The following is a 24,455-nucleotide window of genomic DNA, read 5'->3' as shown; positions in this document are numbered from 1 at the left end:
GGGTGCCGTGCTCAACTCCACCCTTGTGAAGTTTTCTTTGACTCTGCCGTGTTCTTGTTCAGAAAAATCTATCTTGAAGTGACAAGGTGATATGCACAGGCGGGTATAAACACATGAACGAAAGTGTGCTTTCTTTCCAAAGATGCTTTCCACTCTGCCACTTGAATTAAGAGAGTTTTTTTGGTCACAAATATATATATATATATATATATATATATATATTTAATTTTTATTAGTGAAATACCATGAGGTACAGTTGTAGATTTACAAATTTTTGTGCTTGGGTTTCAGTTATACAATGATCGAGTACCCATCCCTCCTCCAGTGCCCATTTTCCACCACCACGGATCCCAGTATCTCTCCCACCCCCCCATTCCCCCATCCCACCCTGCCTCTGTGGCAGGGCATTCCCTTTTGTTCTGTCTCTCCTTTTGGGTACTGTGGTTTGCAAAAGAGGCATTGAGTGGCAATCATGTTCGGTCTATAGTCTACTTTCAGCATGCATATCCCATCTTAGGAGGATCCTCCCAACACCCTTTATTTGGTGCTCCCCTCTCTATCTGAGCTGCCTTTTCCCCTAGCATGTGCGACTGGCCTCCAAGCCATGGAATAAACCTTCTGGTACTTAGCTATTCTTGGGTGTTAGTCTCCTATTTTGTTACTTTATGTTCCCCAGATGAATGCAATCTTTCTATGTCTGTCCCTCTCTTTCTGACTCATTTCGCTTAGCATGATATTTTCCATGTAGTACCACTTGTATGGGCTGGAGCAATAGCACAATGGGTAGGGCGTTTGCCTTACACGCAGCCAACATGGCCGACCCGAGTTCCATTTCTCCGCCCCTCTCGGAGAGCCCAGCAAGCTACTGAGAGTATCTCGCCCGCACGGCAGAGCCTGGCAAGTGACGTATTCGATGTGCCAAACACAGTAACAACAAAGTCTCGCAATGGAGACGTTACTGGGCCCGCTGGAGAAAATCAATGAACAACTGGAAGACAGTAACAGTACCACTTGTATGTAAATTTCATGACTTCGTCTTGAATTAGGAGAGTTTTTTAAGCAAACAAAACTCAACTCAGGAATAGAGCTTTCAATCTCCATTACCAATGCCATGCAAAGTGAGTAAGAGCGCAGCAAGTGAGCACAGTACCACGAATTCACTAAATCCTGCTTGGCTAAAGAAACCTCTTGTGCCATTCTCCTTACTGACTTATTTTGAACACGGTTCCCCATCAGAGAAGAAACTGCCGTCAAGGCATGCGAGTCTGCCCAACCGTGTGACTACACTGCCACATTTCATGATCTTCTGAGGAACTGGCTTAGAACAAGTTCTCGATAATAGTTATTACTTCTTCAGACAAAGCCTTGTCTCCAGCACTGACAGGAACTATTTCACTATTTTAAATAACCTTCCCGATCGATCTGCGTGGATTGGCTCATATTTTATAAATATCCACTGTTCAGCACAGCTGCAATTACACTGTGCTGCCGAGAGTGGCCTTGACCTCAGACGGCTGGACAGGCTTTATTGTTTTGTGGCTGGACTGAGGAAAGGTACAAGGAAGGGACTGCACTGTTAGGAGGAACATATACACCAAAGTAGAATTTGTGAGATCTTGCTGAAGAAAAAGTCTTTTAGGAGAGAGGCTGGTCATAAAAGGTTCAATGAGGGTGAGGTCCTTTTACTGACCTTGAGATTAGACTACATCTATCAGGAAACTGGCATAGACACAGAGACACTTTAAGGAACAGGGTGAATTAAGGGCCAACATTAGTTTGGATCTTTGGGTCTTAATGGAGACATACTTTTTACTTTATCAATCTCATTTATTTTCTGAATAGTTTTGTTTTTCTTTCATTTAAGAGCTGTACTTTCTAATTAAAATTGTTCCTTAGGGTGAGATGCTCTATTCAACCATTAGTGGCTCTTTTCAAGTATTAATTCATGTATTATAGAGTCTCTGTTGGCTGGTACTTTTTTTTAATCTCAGAAATCATGGCAGAGATTGCAAATGTTAGTTTTTTTTTTTTTAATTTAAGGAGGCCATAATGAGAGTCTCTCTTTGACCTGATTTCCTTAGTCCTTTGCAGCCCTGGAGACCCAACACAGATGCCGTGAAGCTAACCATGACTGGCAGTCAGAAAGCATAAAGCCCATTTTTGTTTTTAATCAATTTAGTCCTTTATGCTTTTTAGCACTAAAGGCTTCACTTGTCACATTTGCTTTTTAAAATTTGTTGCTGTTGTTTCAAATTAGCAAAGCAAGCAGGAATCCTTAATTAATAGAAACTTTTCTAAATGTAGTTAAGTATTTTGAGTCAGATCATTAAATAGTTTCTGGAACACACACAAATCAATATACAATTTTAAAGTGCCTGTTGAAGTTTTGAAACTGGTAGTAGTTTAAGAAAACAAGAATAACTTGAACTTGAACAACCCTTGATGTCAAACAAAATCTCTCTCTCTCTCTCTCTCTCTCTCTCTCTCTCTCTCTTTTGGTTTTTTGGGTCACACTCAGCGATGATCAAGGGTTACTCCTGTCTCTGCATGCAGGAATCACTCCTGGCAGTCTCAGGTAATCACATGGTATGCCAGGGATCAAACTAGGTTGACCATGTGCAAGGCAAGTACCCTACCCTCTTTACTATCTCTCTGTCCCCTTATTTTCAATAATATCATCCTTTCATATGAGTTTGTTCTTCAAATCTACTTTGCTATTAATTTAAAAAGTGGATAGTTATTTTAAGTATTTCCACAGTGAAGAAACTCATAGTTTTTTTTAAAAACAAAACAAAACAAGAGACCATGACCAAGGTTGCTTGGAGGGCATGCAGTGCCGGAAGTAAAAGTCAAACGCATGCTTAAGGGTTAGAGCGATAGTACAGTGGGTAGGGCATTTGCCTTGCATGCAGCTGACCAAGGTTTGATCACTAACACCCGACATGGTCCCCTGAGCCTGCCAGAAAATATTCTTAAGCTCAGAACCAGGAGTAAGGCTTGAACACAACTGGGTGTGGCCCCAAAATAAAACAGGAAAAAATAAACCAAAAAACCCTCACATGCTTGACATGTGTTCAACCATGGGAACTAGCTACAGAGTCCCTAAAACCATATAATTTCTATAGTTATTTTTAAATGACTAAGAAATTTATTTCATTTTCCCCCTGTATACTGCTGTAGAATGTGGTACTACTGAGTGTATGGACAGTGGTAGAACATTACAGAGTGAGCAGAGAAGAGATAATCTACTGTAGGCTATGATAACCCTTCATCAGCGTGGAGCCTGACCTTACCTCCAGAGGTGTATATAGAGTAAATTAGAAGCTGATTGCAAGATGATAACCTACAAAGTATCTGCCCTATCCCGCACCCCGCTAGAACTTAGAGTCAATAAAAATGTTATAAACATTTATATGAACATAGAAACAGACGTTTGTCTACCCAAACAAATATTTTTAAAAAGGGAAATTTAGAACAAGAATCTTAGTTATTTTGAAAGGGCTATATAATGCCTTGCTACTGTTTCGGAGGTTTTGAACAAATGACAAGGTTTATATGTTTTGGGTTTTTGGTCACTTTAACAGAAAAGGAATATGTCCTAAATGATAAGGATTCCAGTGCTTGCATAGGAAAATGAACCCAGATGACACTCAAAACCAAGGTCTCTTTAGATATATGTATCATTAATAAGTATAGAAGCTGGAAGACAGTACAGTGCATGCCTATTCCCAGCACCACATGGTCTCCTGAGTATAGTTAGGTGCAGCCCTGAAGGACCCCTGAGTACTGTAAGGTGTGGCCCTGGAGGCCCCAGAACCATTAGGGTGTCCTGGTTAACCCTGGCACAGCAGGGCTCAAATAGCATCACATAGTCAGGCCTTGCACTGAATCACAGACCCACTTAACTGAGATTTACCATTGGAGAACCTTAACTTCCTAAACACCTTTGGAATTCCTCCCTCTCCTCACCCCATTCCCCTCCCCACCCCATTCCCAAAAACCACCAAAGTAGTACAAAGTCTTCTAACATAAAATTTCACACTTCACTTTGAAAACTGGAGTTATTATTTCTCATTTAATTTAATGTTCTAATTAAATTATATTTTTAAATTCAAAAATAGCTTATAAAGTATCTACTATTAAATGAGAATTGTGATAAACCGAAAAGATTTATCACAGGAAGATACAATTAGGCAATGAAATTAATGATGTGGTAAGAAATGATTACAGAACCATTAAAAAATTTCTTTTGGTATTTGGGCCAGACTTAGAGGTGCTCAGGGGCTACTCACAGCTCAGTGCTCAGAGGTCATATCTGGCAGTACTCATGGGACCATGCAGTATCAGGAAGCAAATCCAGGGTCTTCTACTTGCAGAGCATGCACTAGCCCCTTGAACTATCTCTCCAGACACAGAACCATGAAACCATTACACTTTTAAAGCAACAATCCATAATCATACATCATGTTTGATTATATGAAATAACATGCCAGACTTACATATTGGTATTGGCAGTTGATGTCAGCCACTCGCCAGCTAAACCAATGATATCCAATCCAGTGGAGAGCTGATTGAAAAATCGAGGATGACCTAGAGATGGTAACAGACAAGAATCAAGGCAAATCCTGATTTCAAATTCTTTTCATAGCAAAAGTAAGGACTATTGATGAGATTTCCATCCAAATGGCCCAAATTACTGGGGATAAAAGTGCAGGCTGACACATCCTATACCAACTCTTAGCATTCAAACTTATCGTGTCTAAAACACCATGCTTGTTTTTTTCTAATTTTTAATAGTGAGACATCATGAGGTACAGTTACAGACTTACACATTTTTGTGCTTGGGTTTCAATTATACAATGATCAAATACCCATCCCTCCACCAGTGCCCATTTCCCACCACCATGGATCCCAGTATCCCTCCCACCCCCCTATCCCTCCCATCCCTCCCATCCCACCCTGCCTCTGTGGCAGGGCATTCCCTTTTGTTCTCTCTCTCTTATTGGGTAAAACACCATGCTTTTAAATGATTTTTTAAAAAATCCAATGTCATAAAATGAATTATATTTGTTTCACCTGTCAGTGTTCAGTGCTATCTCCTGGCTCTACACTCAGGGATCTCTTCTGGGATGACTGAGAGGACCTTATGGGGTGCTGGGGATCAAACTGGGTTGGCAGCATGGAAAGCAAGTGATGCCCTTGCTTTACTATCTCTCCAGCCCCAGCAAATCACCTTTCTAGAGCTTATATCTTGATTTACAATATATGTAGTATGTAGTATTTCTTTTTAGATACAAATTAGGATGTGGTACTCATGGTTTTCTCCCCAAACATCTTACTTTTAATTTGACATCCCAAGGACAGGATGCTCATATCAAGGTTTACTGATGTAGGAGAGGTTGCAAGCCTCAGACTATGTTGCCTTCATGGACCAAAATAAACCATGGAAAGTTTCTGATCTGATGCTGACACTAAAGATGCTCCATCACTCTCTGGGTCTATGTCAGGTAAAGAGACAAAATAGTGGGTGCATTTTGCATAAATCTCATTAGGTTAGAGATGGGCATCGTCTCTGTGAAACAGGAGTAGATACAGCCTCATTCACTCATTGGTTGGTTGGTAAAATCATTGCTGTTACTCTAAAACCCCTCTGAAGCACAGGGGATGCTTTAACAAACTTTGTTCTCAGAAAATCTAGGATTTTTGCCAAGTTTTGACCAACTTGGCATGCACAGACAATCTCAAGCCCACATCAGCAGGCCCGGCCCAGCTGTCACAGAAGAGTCAATGCAATAGATTATCAAGGGGTGTTGACAGAGAACTGGTGTTCAAAAGATATGCTGACTGCTGTTCTTCCTGTGGAAACTGCCTTTTCCTCTGAAATAATTGTCAGAGAGCTTGGATTTGAATGTTGTTGGTCTGCCTCCCGCCTCTGATGATCTCTACCCTTCCCGAGATGAGATGAGACCCATGCAGCATGTCTGGACTGTGACTTCTCATTCAGACTAACTCTGCTCCTGCATACCACATTCTTAAAAATAACACTGATCTCTAGAAAAAGAATTAATTAAATAGGAATAAACATAATCAGGTGGCTGGAGCGATAGCACAGCAGGTAAGGCGTTTGCTATGCACGGGGCTGACCCAGGTTCAATTCCCAGTATCCATATCCGCCAGGAGTAATTCCTGAATGCAGAGCAGGAGTAACTCCTGGGCATCGTTGGGTGTGACCCAAAAAGCCAAAAAAAAAAAAAAAAGAAGAAAAAACATAACCATAGTATAAGTTTGGGGCCAGATTCCAGACATTTATGTAGACTTAAATAGTCCAAACCAGCAAATTTCACTTCACTCTGCATGGTGCTAAAAATCTGAGATCTCCAAGCAACAAAAATTCCTTTTTTGAAGTTTTTAGAAAATATATGAGAGGATGGGAAGATAGCTCAAAGGGCTGGGGTGCATGCTTTGCACGTGGGAGGCCTGAGGTCTCACCCCCAGCACAACATGATAACTGTGAACACCACCAGTAGTCCCTGCATACCACCAGATTTCCTTCCCCAAAAACAAACAAAATATGAGTAAAACAATGAACACTTCAAGATGAAACTGCATAAAAAAAATAAATGCGATTATACTGCACTGAATCACAGGTAGGAAGTACTGTAGAGACAAAAGATGGACAAAGATAGGGCTGGAGTGATAGCACAGTGGGTAGGGCGTTCGCCTTGCATGTGGCCAATTTGATTTCCAGCATCTTATATGGTCCCCCGAGCACTATCAGGTGTAATTCCTGAGTGCAGAGTCAGGAGTAACCCCTAAGCATTGCCGGGTGTGACCCAAAAAGAAAAAAAAAGATGGACAAAGATTTATGGACACAAAGGCTTTCAAATATAAGTACAAAAGAGGGCTGGGGGTTTAGTTCCAGTGTTGCAGCACATCCAGGTGTGGCATGGAAAAGTCCTTAGGTTCGATTCCCAGCAAGGCACGTCTACCCCACCACAGCACTGCTGGGGGTAGCCTTGAGCACCGACTCGGGCCAAGCCAAGTTCCTTTCCCACCCTGTAGAGGCAACCCTTCTGAGAAACGCCAGTCCCTGTACATCTGTCCACCCAGGAGGCCAGGAAAGCTAGGATACTGCATGGAATGATGTAGGGACAAAACCATTGCTTTGTTCCTAGGCTGAGGAATAGCTAGACCAAGATTTAATAAGTCATTGAGGGGTTCAGAGTACAGCAGGTAGCTGAACCAGCTTTGGTCTCTGGCATCTCATATAATCTCTAAGCCCTAAGCACAGAGCCAAGGGTAAGCCCTGAGCACACCTAGGTGTGGCCCCAAAGCCAAAAACAAAACAAAACAAAACATAAGTCCTTCATCTTGGAACAGCTGGAAAGTAACCACTTTGGCCAAGGATTGTTCATTAAAGAGGGTTCCAATAGCATGACAAAGAGGAAAGGGGCAGCCTAAGAGCTCCTGGTTGCAAACAGGAATTCAGTGACTTGGGGGCTCAAGTGGCAGAGCATACGCCTTGCTTGTGAGGCTGAGTTTGATCCCTGACATGGTATTTCCTTTACCTTCAATGGGTGCAGATCTGGTATCCCCTCCCTGGCATCATCAACTTGAACACCCCTGATAGCAGCCCCACAAAACAGAGGAATGAAAAGAAACAGAGGATATGTCATCTTGCTTTCTTTAGGCTGCAAAACTTCACATAGTGGGGCTGGAGTGATAGCACAGGGGGGAGGGTGTTTGTCTTGCACACTGCCGACCTGGATTTGATTCCCAGCATCTCATATGTTCCCCTGAGCACCTCCAGGGGTGATTCCTGAGTGCAGAGCAAGAAGTAACCCCTGTGCATCACCGGGTGCAAAAAAAAAAAAACAAACTTCACATAGCACTGTGTCTTCATGCCTTAACAAAATTTTTGCAATATTAAAGGGGGTTGTTTGGGCCGAAGTCAGGCAGGCCTGCCAGAAGTTGTCACTGTCCATGGTAGTTCTGGGGCAAGGAGCACTTGGCCGCTTTCCCTCCCCAGATCTGGGCTTCTCCTTCTCCACCACTCTGCTGCCCTCACACTGGGTTGCTATGGCATATCCCCTTGACTGTCACCCTTACCCGTGCGAACCCCATACTTCAGGGTGTCTCTGCAGTCAACCAGGATCTGCTCCAGGGATTCTGGGTGGTCTGAGAGCTCCAGGTTAAAGCCCTCCATGCCCTCCAGCAGCTGGTGTGGGTGGTGGAAGTCCAACACCTTAGTGGAACGGTCGAAAGTCTTGCGGACATAGTTAAGGAGGATGTCCACCACTTCCAGGAGGAACTGCACGGTCTGCTCCTCACCATTCTTCGCTGGAAGCAGATCTGCAGGGGAGGAAGTCAGGGACCCATTATACCCTCATATCTGACGTTCCTCATTCCCTCAATTCTCCAACATCAGTCATGCTGTAGTCACAGGTCAAATTTCATTCCTGAATTTTTTGAGAATTTGATGCATCACCTGCCCAGAAAAATACACAAATTCATGTATCCAGACTTCTGCACAGGCACACAGAAAATGCGAAGATATCCTGATATTTAAGCTACTTGTAAATGGTATAAAAGCTCCAAGAAGTCAGGACTAGCCTACTTGGATGCAGAGCATTTGTAGGCAGAGTTTCCAGTCAGAAGTGCAAATGGAGGAGTATGGGGACCTGCCTACTTATGCAGGGTCCTTATGTGGACCTAGCTCTGAAAGTTGCCTTACTCAGAGGGCCAAGTGTACTTGGCATAGCTCTCTGTCCCGCCACCTCTAATATGTGGAGTAGTCACTATGTCGATAACTCAAGCCTATAGAGAAGTTAATACTTCATCCTCAGTTTGCAAGAGAAGTTAATAAGAAATGGATGCATTGTGATTTTGTGGCATATGCAGGAAATAACACCTTGGTAAATCGTGAAAAGTACACAGGAAGTGTCAGTGTTCTTCAGTATACTTTGCTATTATTTCTACCTTGTTCTTATTTCCTGTTACTGATCTAAGTAACATTGTTTTCATTATATTATGTTTCCTATGTTTGTTATGATCAAAGAAATGTATGATCTTGGGAATATGTTTTTTTGTAATTACAATGGATGATTTCACCTGCCAAGTTCCTTATAGAGAAGTATTAAGAGGCTGTCTGAAATAAAGATCAATGCTGCTGTTCCATGAGAACTCAGCCCTCTCAACCACTTGTATATAGTTTCTTTGATCCTCACCTTACCTCTTCGACCCGTTCGACTATCGCCTGGTCCGGCAGAGGAGTGCCTGTCTCCCTCCTCTGCCATTTAGGAGATTACAAGACATCTGGATAGACATTGGGCTTTTGGTATGGCATATGCTTGTTCTGGTAAAATATGCTTGTTCTGGTAAGGCCTCTGTGGGACTGGGGGTGGGTCTCTGTGTGTCTTTATACAGGAAACAGGATTAGAACTCCAGGATGTAGATGAAGAATTCCTCCCTTTCTTCTGACCTCTTCCTTTGGGGCAGGAATTTAGGAGAGGTACCCCCAGGGTTATTAACCTGGGGTATTAGCACAGGCAGGAAGCAGTAAGGGACTCCAACTTGCCATCCCAAGCTCAAGTACAGACTGACTGTACTTGTCTGTCTGCACCCTGGGTGACCTCTGAGGTTTAGTGACGTCATCTGTACTATCTGATCTGAACTCTGACCTAAGGAAGTCAGTGGTGGCAGGTTTACCTCCAAGCTCTCTGAGAGATTCAGGTAAAGCAGCAATATTTGGGGGTCAAGAATCATTAATGAAAGATCTCTAAAGGGAACTCGATTTTCAAGATAGCACTTAGGTAGAAAACCAAGTTACACAGCTGCCCACAAGGTGGCGATTTTGCTAATACTGTTGCCAGTCTTGGAGGATCAACTATTCAGGAAATCACTGAAGTTTCCTTTTATTTAGAGAGTGATGGCGCATACCTGGAGGTGATGGGGGTTACTCCAGATGGTTCTTGAGAGAACTGAACCTAGACCTCCTGCATATAAAATGTGTATTCAGGAATGGCAGGTAAGGTGCTTGCCTTGGACACAGCTGAAGCAAGCGGATGATCCCTGACACCTCAGATGGTTCCCAAGCCCACCAGGAGTGATCCCTGAGCACGGTCAGGAGTAAGCCCTAAGCACTGCCAGGTGTGTCGCAAAACAAAACAAAAATGTGCACTCAGCCCATGGAACTATCTCTTTGGGCTTGGAGTTTCTTAAACTTAAATCCTTAGGGTTCTGAGAGTCTCTGAATCCATATTTGCCCCTGTAAGTATGTTTAGGTAAGGTTGACTGACCTCATCTAGCTTCCAAAATGACAGAGGCCTGGGTGGGAGGAAGAATTTTATATTCAGACGATGGAGATGGTTCAAGAGAATGTTGTAATTTTTGTTTTTAGGTAAAAGAAGTGAAGTTTGAGGAAAAAGTCCATGGATATCAAGGAAAGGACCCACTGAAGGCACTCAGCTAGAGACAGGGCTGGGGACAGGGAAGTACCTCGAGCGAACAGGTTGGAGAAGTCAGTCTCTGTGCGCCGGAAGCGACCGTCCCTGTCGCTGTTCTCACAGGAAAGCAGGTTCTTGGAGGACTGTCTCTCCTTGAAGGCGCTCACGAGCCGGCTCTTCTCTTCCAGGCTGTTAGTCCTCTGCAGGAAGCCTAGGGACAAGAAGCAGGGTCAGAGGGAACACCCTGAACTGTCTGGCCCAGGAAAAGGCAAGCTGCTGCTGTTGGGCCCTGTTTGGCTGGTCCTGAGAAGAAACAGCTTGCTTGCCTTTCACTGGAGAGGGACTCTGGCGCCTGGGCCTTTGGGTAGAGAGGGGGCTGTGCCAAGTACCATCAGTAGCCAGGTCCAGTCATGCAAGAGAGAAAAGCAGTGAATAAAGCCCATTCTCCTCTCTGAATGTGACAGGGAACTCGGAATTAAGTCCACTGGACAGTTTCTGCTCCAGCGACCAGCCCCAGGATGAGGTTTCGAGGGGCAGGACCTGATCTGAGAGGATGTGACTGGCGCTGGGCTTGTGGGCTGGGCAGCCAGAGGGAGCAGGAAGACTCGCAGAGAGCTGCAAGGAGGATGACACCGGGGCTTAGGGAAGATGCACTCAGTATCAGCTAAGGCTCAAGGGTAGAATATGTCTATTTCTCCCTCAACTCCCCCAAATATCTGGAAGTGCAGTTTTCCCTGAACTACCTCCTCTCCTCGCATATAGCTACTAGTAAAAGGAAAGAGGAAAGCTTAAAATCTGAATTCTTGGGGAAAAGCATTTGGCTAAGCCTTCTGGACAAGAGGACAACTACGTGGGGCAGGGTGCACCTTCTGTAGCCTACAGATTGGCAGGGGGAAAACCAGGGTGGTGCTAAAGCCAGAGAGCCAGCCACAGAGTTCAGAGGTGACCTCCAAAGCCAGTATGGAGCCTGCAGCTCTTCACCTCTGCCCCTCGGAAGGAATAGACATCGCTGCCATCTGAGGTGAGCAGCCACCAGCAGCAGCGAACAGAGAAGGGCTGGAGACTGCCAGCTCCAGGCACAAGCTCATTCCCGAGCAACTCATCCATCCCTCCTGAGGCTCCTGTGGAGTGCTCCCCACCCCTGCCCCCATATCCTCCCAAATCTCTCCTACAAGCCAGCCTCAATCCGAGCTGCAAAGGCAGACAAGGCTCTGTCTGGGTAGAAAGTTCTGAGCTGCTTGGTGACCCCAAAGCTGTCTTTGTAGATACCAAGCTCCTTGGGGAGCCACACACGTCACAAGGCAGACTTGGAGGAAGGTCCCAGGAGGTTGGAGAGAGGCAAGGTAATCTGGGGAATTGCGTTCCCTCCCCAGGACTGCGGAGCTGATTATATCCTCCCACACACACACAGGAGCAGGGGCTATTTTGGGAGGGAAAAACAGGAGCAGAGGCACCAGGACCTTGGCTGCTCCAGCACCTCTTAAACTTCTCTCTAAAGTCAAAGGACAAGAGACAGGGTCAAATACACCACAACAGAGCCTTCTCCTGGGATCTAAAGATTGTGTGTATGTGTGTGTGTGTGTGTGTGTGTGTGTGTGTTCGTCCTTTTCCTCACCTCATCTCCTACTCTCTGAATTCCTCTTCCAAACCCACACCCCCAGAGTCCAAAACCAGGAGCCAGAATTCATTTGCCAGAAGAGGCAGGAAGGAATTCTCCCCTAGATGGTTCTTTTGCTCCCAGCTGAGCAACAGTCAGCTGCAGAATTTGCCAGGCTGAGAAGAGCAAGCCCATGAGGCTTACTGGAGCTGAGTCCTACCCAGCTGAATTTCTGCTCTGGGACCCTGACCTCTGGATGACTAAGACTCATTCCTGGGAAGTCTCTCTGCCTTGAATCCCCTTTCTTTTGGGTAGCTTCAGGACTAGGATCCATTGGGTTGGAATTTAGCATTGGAGGTCCTAGCAGGGTCGGGTCCAGAGACAGCAATGTCCCGAGGGGGTTGGAGACAATAATCAACACCCCACTTTAATCCTGTATTCCCACCCCACCGCCACCCACTGCGTTAGAATCAGAATTCTTTAGAGATCATGTAATTAGCTCATAAATAATACATATTGCATAATAATCTGTGTTTTAAAAAAAAGTTCACTTCCCCATACAAACAATGTATATTGTTATCAGAATAACTATTTCTGGAAGCTATTTGTTCTCTTAAATATTGGAGTCTCCCTGAGAAAGCTCAGCGAGCCAGGTCTGAATTTGGAGAAAGTCTGGAAGTCTGAGCGAGTCTCCTAAGATAATGAACGAGTGGATGACATGAGTGGAGAGTTGGCCCTTCCCAGACTAGCAAGGGGTGACGGAAGCAGAATGGACTTCTGCCTGCTCTATACGTCAGCTGTGAGGCCTTAGCTTACACATGTGAGCCATATTAACCAAGCACCATGTTTTTGAGAGGCACAGAGGCAAGTGGAGCAGAGGAATACTTGGCTTTGGTTTGCTGTGGTGCTCTGGCTAAGTGCAAGGGGCCAATGAGAGGGGGAATCCTGGCATGACTGTGACTTCTCCAGGGAGGATCCTGCTGCTGGTTGCTGGCTGCTCCTACCACCGCCCCTCCCCCTCCACCACCACATATACACACACACACACAACTCAAAGGTCTTCCGTGCCCCAGTGAGGAGAGTGAGGGGAACTAGAAATTGCAAACTTAGGGCCGTTGTTCCCAAGTGGGGCTTCTTCCAGCTCTGCCTGGCACAAAGGCTCATGGCCAAGGTGCTCCACACTTAAGCCTGCTCCTCTCGCTTGCCAAGCTGGGGCATGACGGTGCTTCTACCCAGAAGGGGCTTTCATTATTTTTTAAACATGCTCTCTCTTGGGCTCACAGTGCCTTGCCAGATCTCCCTCCCATCTTTTTATTTCAAGTGAAGCCAGAGATACAGAGTATTTGGTCTATTTTTAAATTCTGGCAATAGATTCAGAATGAAGCATGTCCAGACAAACACACTGCTCGGGCTGAATAAGATAGCTTAGTGGTTACTGGTGGCCAAGTCTGGGAGCTCTACACACAGAAGACATAGGAAGCGTACAGGGACACTGGTGAAGGGAGCAGCAGTCACCACCAGCCTTAGGGCCCTTCTATGTAGGGCATGTCACCATGCCTGTTTGTCACCCCACTTTCTACCGTCTGTCCTGGGTTTCTGGCTGGTTACTCTGCCAGGCCGAGCTGCCTCCACAGTAAAGGGCACCGCTAGTGTGACACCAGGCCTTTAGCTCCATCCCAGCTGCCTGGGGAAGGGACACAAAGGTCCTGGCAGGTAGTGAAGAACAACACTTATGGGGGACACTCAGGGCAGTGGATTTGTGGGGAGATAAAGGTAGTCCCTTCATAGCCTCAGCTCAGGTATCCTCCCAGCCCGAGAAGGTCTCCAAGTGTGTGCATGCAGGACAGAAGGCGTCTGGGAACTCAGGGCCAAAAACCAACCACCATCAGGCTTCTTAGGGAAGATGAAAAGTCAGCGACCGGGAGATTCAGAACCCATTTTCCAGAGGTGATGCATTTTAGCAGAGGGCAATTTCCAGTCATCAGATTCCTGACCCTCTCCAATCACATAGATGGCAGTTTACCAGAAATGAAGGTTTAAAGGGGGAGGGTTATTGGGGGAAAGTGGATGTCGGGGGAGAACATCTCCCTGATGGTAGCCCTGCTCCTGCCCAAGCTCGGTGCTTCCTCATTCATTTCACAGCCCGGCAGCAGCGGGTGGAGGCTGGCGGGGGAGCCCCAGGACCCTTGTAGCTCCTAGATTGGGCAGAAGCGCAGCTCTTTCGCCATCCCTTCCGCACTTTCTGAGGGCACTTCAGGTGTGGTTCTCCCAGCGGGGATTTAGGCCCTTTTCTGCCGGGGTGAGCGCGTGAGTGTCGGGTGCAGTTACAACAGCAGGGGGCGGCAGATCTGGAGGCAGGGATGCAAGCGGGCGGGAACGACCCCCTCCCCCTAGGATGGCAGAGCCCCCCCATCCCCGCCAGTCAGCGACTCTCCAGCTCGGAGGGCGCCCCAGGCACGCTCAGTTCAGCTCACCCGGCTGCATGACAATGACAATGACGGCTGCTGGAGCCGAAGGGACCTGGCGCGAAACGGGCCATTAAGCGTGGACCGGCGGCGGCGGCGGCGGCGGCGGCGGCGGCGCGGCTGGGGGAGAGGGCTATTTATAGAACAAAGCTGGGCCAATTCCGCTGCCTCCGGCTGCCCTGAACCCTGCAACCATCCTGCCTGGCCCCCGGGCCTCGCGTGCTGGGGCAGCAGGCCAAAGCGTGGGGCCACCCTGGCTAGTAGGCTGGGCTTTCCCTGGAAGGCGGCTGGTCCCGGAGCTGAGCAACCTTTCCTCCAAGTCTGTGCCTCCCGGGCCGGCCCCAGAAAGCCGGGAAGGGAGTTTACTAAAAGGTGTTAAATGACCCCTGACTGCCCCCGCCCCCAACTGCCGGACTCGGGGGAGCTGGGGCGGGCAGAGTCGCGGCGCGCAGGGCCGGGCTGGGCGCTATCTCCCGGGCGCAGCCGCTGACGGATGGCGCTTTAATAAGCCCATCGTTAATCTTCCCCCGCCTCGCCGCCCTCTGCCCGCGACGCCCGTATTTTCTGGCCCGATAAGGCTAGAGATTTTCGACGGTGAAATGTGGCCAGGAAACCAAGGCCTCATTGTTCAGCTGCAACCACTGAGCTGTGTCCCTTTGAACAAATCTCCGGTTTCCCTTCAAAGAAAAAAAAATTGAAAATCACATCCCTTGGGCGTTTTCTGGTTAGACCCTCACGTCTCCAAGGGACAATTCTTTTCTCCAGCTCCCAGATCCATTTTCCGTCGTCTCCTGCACATCGTGCCTTACACTCTCTCTTTCTTGGGCGCCCCGCATTCCGCCAACGGTATCTTCTCCTGCAAGCCGGGGTGAACCCCAAGGCGGGTGCCCGCACCACCCTCTGCCAGGCCACTGACGGCAGCCGCTGCGGAGCCGTTCTCTTGGCCTCGGAAGCCCCGAAGCATGAGGCTGGAGTCCGTTTGGGCAAAAACTCGGGTTGCCCCAGAAGTCGGGTGGTTGAAGAGACAGCTCGCGGGAGGCGCAGGAAGGAGGAGATGGATGGCGCGCTCCGAGACCACTGTGCAGGAAAGTCGGCCATGTCCACCTTTTCCACCTAGATCTTCGCTAGGAGCTGGCAGAGCGCCCCCACCCCCCATTCCAATCCCCCCTCGCAAATGCCAAGAAGAGCCTCGCAGTCGCACGGGGGTGCTAGGCTCAAGCCCTAATGCACAGACAGGGGGAGCCCCTGCACTGTTCACCTGGTCCTTCCTGATGAACCAGACAAGGCAGAGGAGTGGCAGTGAGTGATGGCAGAGGAACGTGCCTGCCGCTGGTTATCCGGCTGTAGTAGGATGTCAGAAAAACAGACCTGATAGCCTGGAGTCCCCTCCAAATACGTCCCATTCTGCCCTCACTCCCCCCCTGCAACCAACCGCAGGAACCTCTGCGGGATTAACACTCACCGCAGATCTTGAGCCCCAATTTCCGGGTGCATCCATGGGCCACTCCACACCAGGTGTCATAGGCTAGAAAGTAAGAGAGGTTTGAACAGTGAGTCTTGCACCCTGAAACCAGGGCAAAGAGTAGGGTGGGGGTTGGGTGGGAGAGAGGATCTTCCCCCATTGCTACTCATGAACAATTCTTTCCTTAGGAATCCAAAAGGCCAGATTTTATTGCTCGTAAAACCTTCATCACATCGCTGTCCCCACTTTCAGGTCCACAGAAGTGTCTGTGAAACCCACACCCAGCTCCATGCCCACTGGGCAACCCAAATGTGAAGGTCTCAGTCTGACTGCTCGGTGAACACCACCCCCCCACCCCCCCTCCCCCCCGCCGCACCTACCCTCCACGTCTAGTCCCTTGGTTCCCCCCAAGACCCCGCAAGGCTACCACAGCAGTGGAGAAAGGGAACACAGAGGCATCTGGGGCCCTAACGTCTCATCATTTCTTGGCGGGTCTCCAGCCGAGTGGCAGCTTAAAATAAACTGGCATGAAATGGGGTCGCCGAAGAGTTCAGGAATTAATTGGGTGAAAAATAGTTTTTGACTAGATGATCGGGCTCGCATGGCTGCTCTTCAGTGGGAGAAGCCGGGAGAGGGAAGACAATAGCGAGCAACCCAGTCAGCATCCCTGGCACCCTCTTCCCAACTTGCCGCTCCCCCCCCCCCCCCATTTATTAACCCTTCCCATGGACATCTCAGAGGCAGGTGAGGCAGGTGAAAGGAAGGGTGGCCAGCACAGTGTCGTCACATGCAGCTGGAGGCTCCTTCTCTACGAGGCTCTTCTCAAACCCCTCCTTCAGAGATCCACATCCAACAAGGAGCATGGGAAGCTCTCTCATGCCTGAGGGCTCACCGGCGAGCTGAGGTTTGTGGGAGTGGGGCAGCATTTATTACCTTATGCTTTCAGCCACTCCGATCCCCCTTAGCAACCCTGCTGTGTGCCCCCTGCCTTCAACCCAGCTTGCAAGGTCAACAGTGATGAGCATAGTGACATCCATTCAAGCCAGGCACCACAGGGCCCCAGCTTGGGGGAAGAAACGGGCCGACGTGAGGGAGACAGCATGTCACCATACTGCCACCGACAGGAAATCGGTTGGGACAGCTGAATCCTTCTCATATCTGGCAAGATAGAAGGCTATTTCCACCCAATATAACAAAGTGCTTCTTTCACATTAAATACCATCTCACCAAATCCTAGTAACAACTTTGTGACAGGAGAGTGTCCATTTAAGATTCACTGCGCAATTATAAAGCTCGAGGCTCAGAGAGGTGGAGCGACTCTTCCAAGGTCACTTAGTTTAGGTACCGATATTTGGAGGCCAAATTGGGATAGCGGTGGAAGAAAAGGAGAGAGCAGAAGAAGAGATGGAATAGCTATGGCCAAGGACAAGGAGGTGGGCTGCTGGAGGAAGAGACTCAAGTAAAATTGTTGTGCTAGATCACCCTCCCCACCCCATGTCACCCCAGACTTCAGAAGATGCAGGAGAAGCTGTGCCCGCTAGGTGGGCGAGGGTGTGTCCCCACGCCCCAGGATAGGAGCTGGTAGGAGACAGGTCAGAACAGCTTGGCACAGTGGCCGCAGGCCTCCTTGTTCCTTGGGCTGGGTCCTTGGCTTTAGTGCCCCACGTGCAAGCTCTAAGCTGAATCTGGGTGCCAGGTTGGGCACCTGTGCTTCATGCCTGGCAGTACCGTGATTGATGGTGGGGGGAGGGAAGGGTGGCAGGTAGGAAGACTCAAGGATGGTCTTATAGAAGGGCCTCACAGATTAGCCTGGTAGAAAAACAAAGGTGGTGGTGGTAGGGAGAGGGGTTGGGGCTTTTGGATAGGACTGGAAAAATAAATCCAGCAAGACCAGACAAAGGCGCACGACCCTCACCTTTCTCTCGGTCTGTTCTGGAGACCAGTGCCGGGCTTCTCCTTTACTAAGGCTGCCGGTTCTCCAGAATCTCTTTGTTGTGTGCATAATTCTAGCTCTGAGGAGGGCTGGGATGGAGAAGGGTCTGCCCAGAGAACTGGAATGCTACCTAAAGACTCAAGTAAGACCAGGCTTCTGGGTGGAAGAGTCTGGGGCAGCAAGTGGAGGAGGGGTTTACAGATAATGGCCCCTGGCTTTATTGATGGGAACAATTGGACATTTTTTCAAGCACATGCAAAGTGCCATAAAAGCGCAGCCAAAACCCTTTCTTTTAAACACTCTGCCACTCCTGAGCCCCTCAAATAGAAATTTTGGAGCCATTACTATCTGAAACTGATAGATTTGAGGGGCGTGGTGATGGTAACGTTTGAATGGTAATATTTCAATTCAAATGGTTGAGGGGGAAAAACGAAACAATTCACAGTCTCTCCCAGAGAGGTATAAAATCAATCTGACTTAAAGACCGTCTGGAAATGAGTTGAGCAGTGCACTCAACAAGGGGTGGAGAAGCAGCCCCCACTGATTTGGTCTTGCCCCCCCCACCACCCTTTTCTCCAGACGTGCCAGCTGTTAACAAGTCTTCCCAGAGAAAGGTGCTCTCTTCCCTCCTGATTCCCATCGCTCACACTCAGGATGCCGCCCTTTTTTTTTTTTTTTTTTTTTTTTGTCTCTGAGATGTAATTAATTGCCTGAAAATGTCGAGGCTTAGCCTCAAACCGTTAAATGCACCTTTCTCGCCCTTGGCTTCTCCCTCAATAGCTCGAAGCAAATTTGGGGCAATTAGGGACTTCGAGTTTTCTAAAAGCTGCAATTAACGTCTAAATTTTCGCTGATTACAGACTTGGAGTACAGCACAGGGGGAAGGAGGAGGGGTCAGATCTGGGCTCAACGAAAACCCGAGACGGAAAAACTCTCTTCCCCGCCGGGACTCCTCTTACCCCGACCCGCGTCGCCTCACCTTGCAAGGAAACCCGCGCCCAACACAACAAAAACAACTGTCTCGCTTCCCGCCCTCCCCCGTAACAAAGCCCCAAACAGAGGGCTCCGGTCACCGCCCCCCGCGTCTCCCCTTCTCCAGCGGCGTCCAGGCGTCCTCTAGCATCCTCGATAATGGAACGACCTCTGGCCGGGACCGGGTCAGGGCCCCGTCTCTTTCAGCCTCCATCCTTTCGGCGCTCCCCCTTCCCCTTCCGAACAGCGCAGTCTCCCCACCTCCCGCACCCCCATCTTCTTCTGCAGTCCGTTTCATTAGGAAACTGGGACAAGACCTACTTGTGGGGCGCAGGTTGGCGGTATTAGGGTCCGCTCCCGCGTTGGAGGAGGTTGCCGAAGAAGAAGGGGTGGAAGACGCCATCAGCTCGGTCGTCCCGGGGCCTGTGCAATCAGGGGGTCTTCGGGTTCCCGAACAGTCTGGAAAGAGAAGCGAGAGCTGTGCGTGGAGTCCGGAGCGCAGGAGGCCCCCGAGCTGCGGGAGGAGGAGGTGGTGGTGGTGGCGGCGGTGCTGGTGGCGAGCGCGGACCGTCCCCCTTTAGTCCCAGCTAGGGAGAGAGGCTGGAGCAAGGGCAATCAGCGGGCTGGGTCGGGGTGCGCCCGCGGAGGTGGGGGTGGGGGAGACGTGCGCGCAAGCTCGGGGACTCGGGCGCAGTCCACGTAGCCTCGGGGCGGCTCTCCAGTCTGCCGGCGCAGCCGGGAGACGGGCTCCTGGCGGTGAGATTAGGCGGTGGGGTGTGGGGTGGCGGGCCAGACTAATGCGGGACGGTCGGGTGCGGGAGACAGGGCTGGGGAGGGCAAAGGAGGCTCAGAGAGCAATTTTCCAGTCCGGCCACGACAAGCCCCATTGGGCTCCCAGCAGCCGTGGGGGCAGTGGGGGAGGGGGGAGGGCGCACGGGGCGGGCACGTCTGGTTCGGTGTCTGGTTCCCGTTGTTGTGTCTGGCTAATTCCCTGGAAAGAAGAAGGCTAACTGCTTCGGGGACGCGGGCTTTGGTGAGACAAGGTGAGAGGAAAATCGGGTCGTTATCTTCACGTTCTCCCTCGGGTTTGTTCGGGGAACAACTCCAGTCACCTTGCGCTCCTGACAGCCAGAGAGCAGCGAGTCTGGTTTCCCACTCGTTCCACCCTTCTCGAAGCCTAGGACAAAGCTGGGCCCGCGTTCCTGTGTTACCCTTCACCCAATCCTTCGAAGATCCCCGACTTCCACCACCACCACCACCACCACCACCACCACCACCACCACCACCACCACCACCACCACCATTCCCCACTTCCCCCAGCCAAACCCGTACAGACCCGAAGAGGGAGAGGAGGCCAGAAGGCAAGGAAAGGGGTTGGATGTCATCGGGGAAACAGATTTGCGCCCAGCACGCGGGAGCTGGCGGACAAGACTCGGAGCGTTGCGCCCCTGCTTGGCGCACGGCGCTGGCTCCCTGACGTCCCCGGGACATAGAGACCGGGGATTCCATCTGGGTCGATGGAAGACCCCACAGTTTATCTCCCTGGCGTCGCGGGCTCTGCACCCTCCCCGGGAGCCTGCATTAAACCGCGCGCGCGCCGGAGCACAGCCACGCACGGCAGCCGGTCCCCGCCGCTGCGTGTGCGCAAGTAACAGGTTACCGCTCCGAGTCGCGCCGCTCGCTGTCGCTAGCCGAGGTCCTTTCGCCGAGACCTGCGCTTGCGGTGGGAACACGCAGGGTGAGATGGAGTGATCGCTCTCGCCCCACTTCTGCAGGATCCTTAGCTTCGGGGCGCCCTCGGGGCGTGAGTCTCGCCGGTCGGAGCGGGGTGCGAGCGCGGGAGTGCCTGCGCCTTTCACCCCTTACCAGCCGAGACCCGGGCCGGGCACAGGAGGCGTTCGGCTCGGGAGGGTGGAGAGCAATAGCCCAGGCTGGGGAGAAGAGGGGATTGCCCGAGCCCCGCGGAGGAAAAGGACGCAGTTCAATCCCCGAGTCCGAGTCGCTGCAAATCCCGGCGGCCGCGCCGAACCTACCTCGATTGGGTGATAGTCGGCGGGTGCGCTCGCTGCTGCTCTGCGCCGCGCCGGGAGATCCGCTCCGCTCGCTCTCTCGCTCGGGCCCTGGCACCGGCAGTGATCTGCTCGGCGTTGCCTTCCAGCTGCGAGTACCGGCCGGCACGCGAGCGCGGGGAGGAGAGGAGCGTGATCCCGAGCCGTGGCAGCTCGGCTTCGGGGGAGGCGGGGGCGGGCGGAGTGGGGAGGCGGGGACCGGCGCGGCGGGGGGAATCACGAGGCCGCTGCTCGCGGGGGCAGTTTGTCGGCAAAGCGACGGGGCTCCTTTGCAGGTGCCTGAACGCCTCCGGGGCTTTAGAGGGCGATTATAAATCCAGATCACGGTTTTGCGCCCACATCCCCTCAGCCCCCCCCCCCCCCCCCCAGCACCCTATGAGTAATCCAGAACGTACTCAACACGCTCTATTTTTTTTTTATAGGAAGGGTGTTGCGATAAGATTGTTCCTATGAAGAATTCTGCCTCGCTGAGCGCTTTTCCCTCCTACTGGCTCTCCTCCTCCCTCGCCCACGTCTTTGAGCAGACGAGAGCCGTGACTTTGCCTTTCCAGCGGTTCCGCCAGGTCTGTGACCTTCCTTGCGGGGAAAACGCGCTCTGGGTCGTGTCTCCGCTGACTTTCTCCTGGTCCAGCATTATTGGAGAAGCAGAGGAGGTAGAGATGCTGGGGGACATTCAACATTCCCTCCTTCCATTCTTTCCAGTTTTCTCATCTAACTCGGGGCCTTCCAAAGTACCTCACCTGAACACACCTCCCCAGTGCCCTTCGGCAGAGAAAAGGGTCCCGTCTCCCATCCACTAGGCATCGCCTCCTCCTAGCTTTGGTTCCCTCGGTAATAGGGAAAGTCCTCCTGATTGATCACATCTGAAGGTTAATAACACGCACGAGCGCTCCGCACACTCGGGGAAACCAAGCACAGAGGCGGCCCAGGGGAGGTGCGGGGAGGGAGGCGAGACGGCGGGGAGGGAGATCGGTGCTCTCTGTCCTAGACTCACCAGTCCTTCCCTCGCGTTTAAGACCATTCTCTCTTTGCCGTTTTTGAAGCAGGTTAACTGAATTGTCTGAGCTGGGGAAAGTCCCCAGCCCGGGAAAAGGCGATAGCAGGAAGTTTTCCAGCAGGGGGCGCCAAGCGCACAGAGTCTAGACGCTCCTCCCGCGCCCCCTCCAACACCTGGCCAGACTCTGTGACACTCGGGTCTCTTCAAGCTGTTTCTCTGCCACTCGTCACTAATTTCTGTTCTTTCCTCTGTCCCCGTTTCCTTCTCTTTAAGGCAAGACGACGTTGGTTTTTCTATGTGTAGGGGGTTGACACGGTGGAACCAAGTGATTTACTTGGTTCACAGTGATGTTCCCCCTGTCCCCGCAGCCCCCGTGGCGGAGCAGACGGCATGGGTTATTTATGGCACAGTCCGTGGCTTCGCTGGTCCACCGGAACCCCAGCCCTCCCCTGTGAACGTTTCATCATCTCTCCCCAAGACACAGGGTGGATGCCTAAAATCTTACAAATGGCTGAAAATTTCCATAAGGGAGAGTGAGGTGAGTGGATATAGTGTCGCCAATATAAACGGAATTTCGCTGTGGGATTTGAAAAAAACCACTTTGCTCTTGATACTAAAGAAAATGTTGCCTTCTCCTCTCCACCTGACACTAAAAGCTCGGGCACCTTTCAAGGAAAGAACGGCTGGGCCGCGGGAGCTAGGGTGGGCGTGCCCGCTCGGGCGGGAAATGCCCCTTCAAACCGCACCGTGCGCCCCTTCTCTTCAGAGGCTGGAATCTTGCGTTTCATACAGAGGTGAGCTCGAATCCCACCCACGCCCCCTTCCCAGAGATGATTTCACCAATCAGATCTCCCGGGGGTGGGGGGGGGGTGGGAGCGGAAACAATCGAGTTTAACATGAGCCAGGCCAGGAGAGAAGGTAGGAGGGGGTGCCACCTCCCGGCGCCCCTCCAAGTCCACTGGCCCAGGAAGACATTCGCTTTTCACCTTCGATTTCCCCCAGTTTCTTCCCAGATCCGAGACTCCCGCAAGCGAAGACTCCTTGCCCTTCAACCTGTGACATCCGCCAGAGAAAAGATCCAACCACTTTCTTTGCTGACCCCAGTGTCCAAAAGGCACCCCCTGGCTACTGATGTTTGAATCAGGAGAAGAATCTCGTTGAAAAGAGACATCTTATACGAACCTCAATTGGGAAGGTGTGGACACCTTCCCTCCCTTTACTTTGTGGAGGCGAGGAGGAAGAAATATAAGCTTTTGGTAGACCTTAACTTTCAAGAAAGCCTTTATTAACTACTCACTGTGTGGCATCAAGGGGCCCCAGCATTTTTCTTTGTTTCTTAGGCCACACCTGGGTTATGCTCAGGGGTTAGTCCTGGCTCTGCACTCAGGAATTACTCCTGACGGAACTCAGGGAACCATATGAGATGATGGGGATCGAATCTGGATTCGACACGTGCAAGGGAAGTGCCCTACCGCCTGTACTATCTCTCCACATGCTACGCTTTCCCCAGCCCCAGCATTTGCATGAACACCGCACCCAGAATTGGCTTTCCAGTTAGGCCGAGAGAATAACAGTCTTGGGGGCCTACTGACTTTGACTTCATTTCAAGCCATGTAACATTCGAACCCAGACCCCTGGATTCAGCGGAGAAGGGGAGTAAGGAACCCAGGCCCAGGAATCCACTCAGCTCCAGCACTTAGGTTGGAGAAAGGGCACGCGTTTCAGCACAAGAGTTTCAGCACCAAGGACAGCGCCCAGCCCAAGGACAGGCTCGGTCCCTGAAGCCTCGCGTAGGTGCTTTCCGGCTCGGGCGTGAAGCCCATCCGCTCAGCTGCCCGCGCCCTAGTCTGTGCCCGCACGGACCGCGGTTTGTTTTCCCTTGTTGCGAGGTGGTGGGGGGGCGAGGGCGGGTGTTTTCCACCCCCCTCTTCTCCTCCCGGGTCAGAATTTGCAAACCGAGGGTGACTGTGACTGTCTTTTGGCTCTTGAGAACCTTTGGAATCTTATGTTTTTGTTTTTGTTCTCGTACACTTCCTTTTGTCTGTTATTACTCCCGGGGGATGATAATCAGGATCATGGGGGTGGAAGAAAGATATCCTCTCCGGGGACGGGAAGCGGTGGCCTGGGGTGGCCCGGAAAGGAGTGGCGTCTGCCCGGCTGTTTCGTTTGCATTTCATCTAAGGCTTGGAGCTTTGAAGAGCAACGCGACCCCCAGAGGCTGAAAGAGGGGGCGAGTGCAACCCACCGGGTCTTGGCCCCGCTCTTTCCCCTGGGGTTGGGGATTTGGATTGAAGACTGTCCCCAGTTCACTCTGTTAGCCATGGGCTACCTTCCTTAAAGAGGTCAAGGGTGCCCGGGATTTAGGAACACGCCCCTCCGCCCACAATGCTCTTTCCTAGGGAGGTTTAGAGATGTGCCAACTGGATTTGGTACATTTTGTAAAAGAAAAAAAGGAAAAGACAGGTGCAAAGTAAGGGGTGGGAAGGTGTTCCAGCAGGCTACAGAGGGACATTTT

At 50.6% G+C, this 24,455-nt stretch overlaps 1 protein-coding gene and 1 long non-coding RNA gene across 4 annotated transcripts in view; one reads left to right on the top strand and one right to left on the bottom strand.

Annotated features, from left to right (window-relative positions):
* The window catches only part of GAD1 (glutamate decarboxylase 1), a 41,816-nt gene extending 22,414 nt beyond the window's left edge, over window positions 1-19,402 (bottom strand). Inside the window, exons 1-5 of the mRNA XM_056110413.1 lie at window positions 19,196-19,402; window positions 15,970-16,032; window positions 10,498-10,656; window positions 8,110-8,352; window positions 4,500-4,590 (exon numbers count right to left, since the gene is read on the bottom strand). Coding sequence (XP_055966388.1) covers window positions 4,500-4,590; window positions 8,110-8,352; window positions 10,498-10,656; window positions 15,970-16,032; window positions 19,196-19,277 — 638 coding nt within the window. The 5' untranslated portion in view covers window positions 19,278-19,402. The remainder of the gene's footprint in view (window positions 1-4,499; window positions 4,591-8,109; window positions 8,353-10,497; window positions 10,657-15,969; window positions 16,033-19,195) is intronic.
* A 4-nt stretch (window positions 19,403-19,406) lies between these two features.
* LOC130019767 (uncharacterized) lies at window positions 19,407-22,614 on the top strand. Of its 3 annotated transcripts, none has more exons than XR_008791886.1 (3): window positions 19,407-19,917; window positions 21,366-21,506; window positions 22,214-22,614. It is a non-coding gene; the product is annotated as an uncharacterized LOC130019767 (long non-coding RNA). The 3 variants fall into 3 exon arrangements; XR_008791887.1 differs by lacking the exon at window positions 22,214-22,614 and adding an exon at window positions 21,646-21,764; XR_008791888.1 differs by lacking the exons at window positions 19,407-19,917; window positions 22,214-22,614 and adding exons at window positions 20,202-20,612; window positions 21,646-21,764.
* Window positions 22,615-24,455: the final 1,841 nt, after the last annotated feature.

This window comes from Sorex fumeus, unplaced genomic scaffold, assembly GCF_029834395.1.
Source record: "Sorex fumeus unplaced genomic scaffold, SorFum_2.1 ptg000009l, whole genome shotgun sequence".
Lineage (NCBI taxonomy): Eukaryota > Metazoa > Chordata > Mammalia > Eulipotyphla > Soricidae > Sorex > Sorex fumeus.
This window is presented reverse-complemented; position numbering and strand designations above follow the sequence as displayed.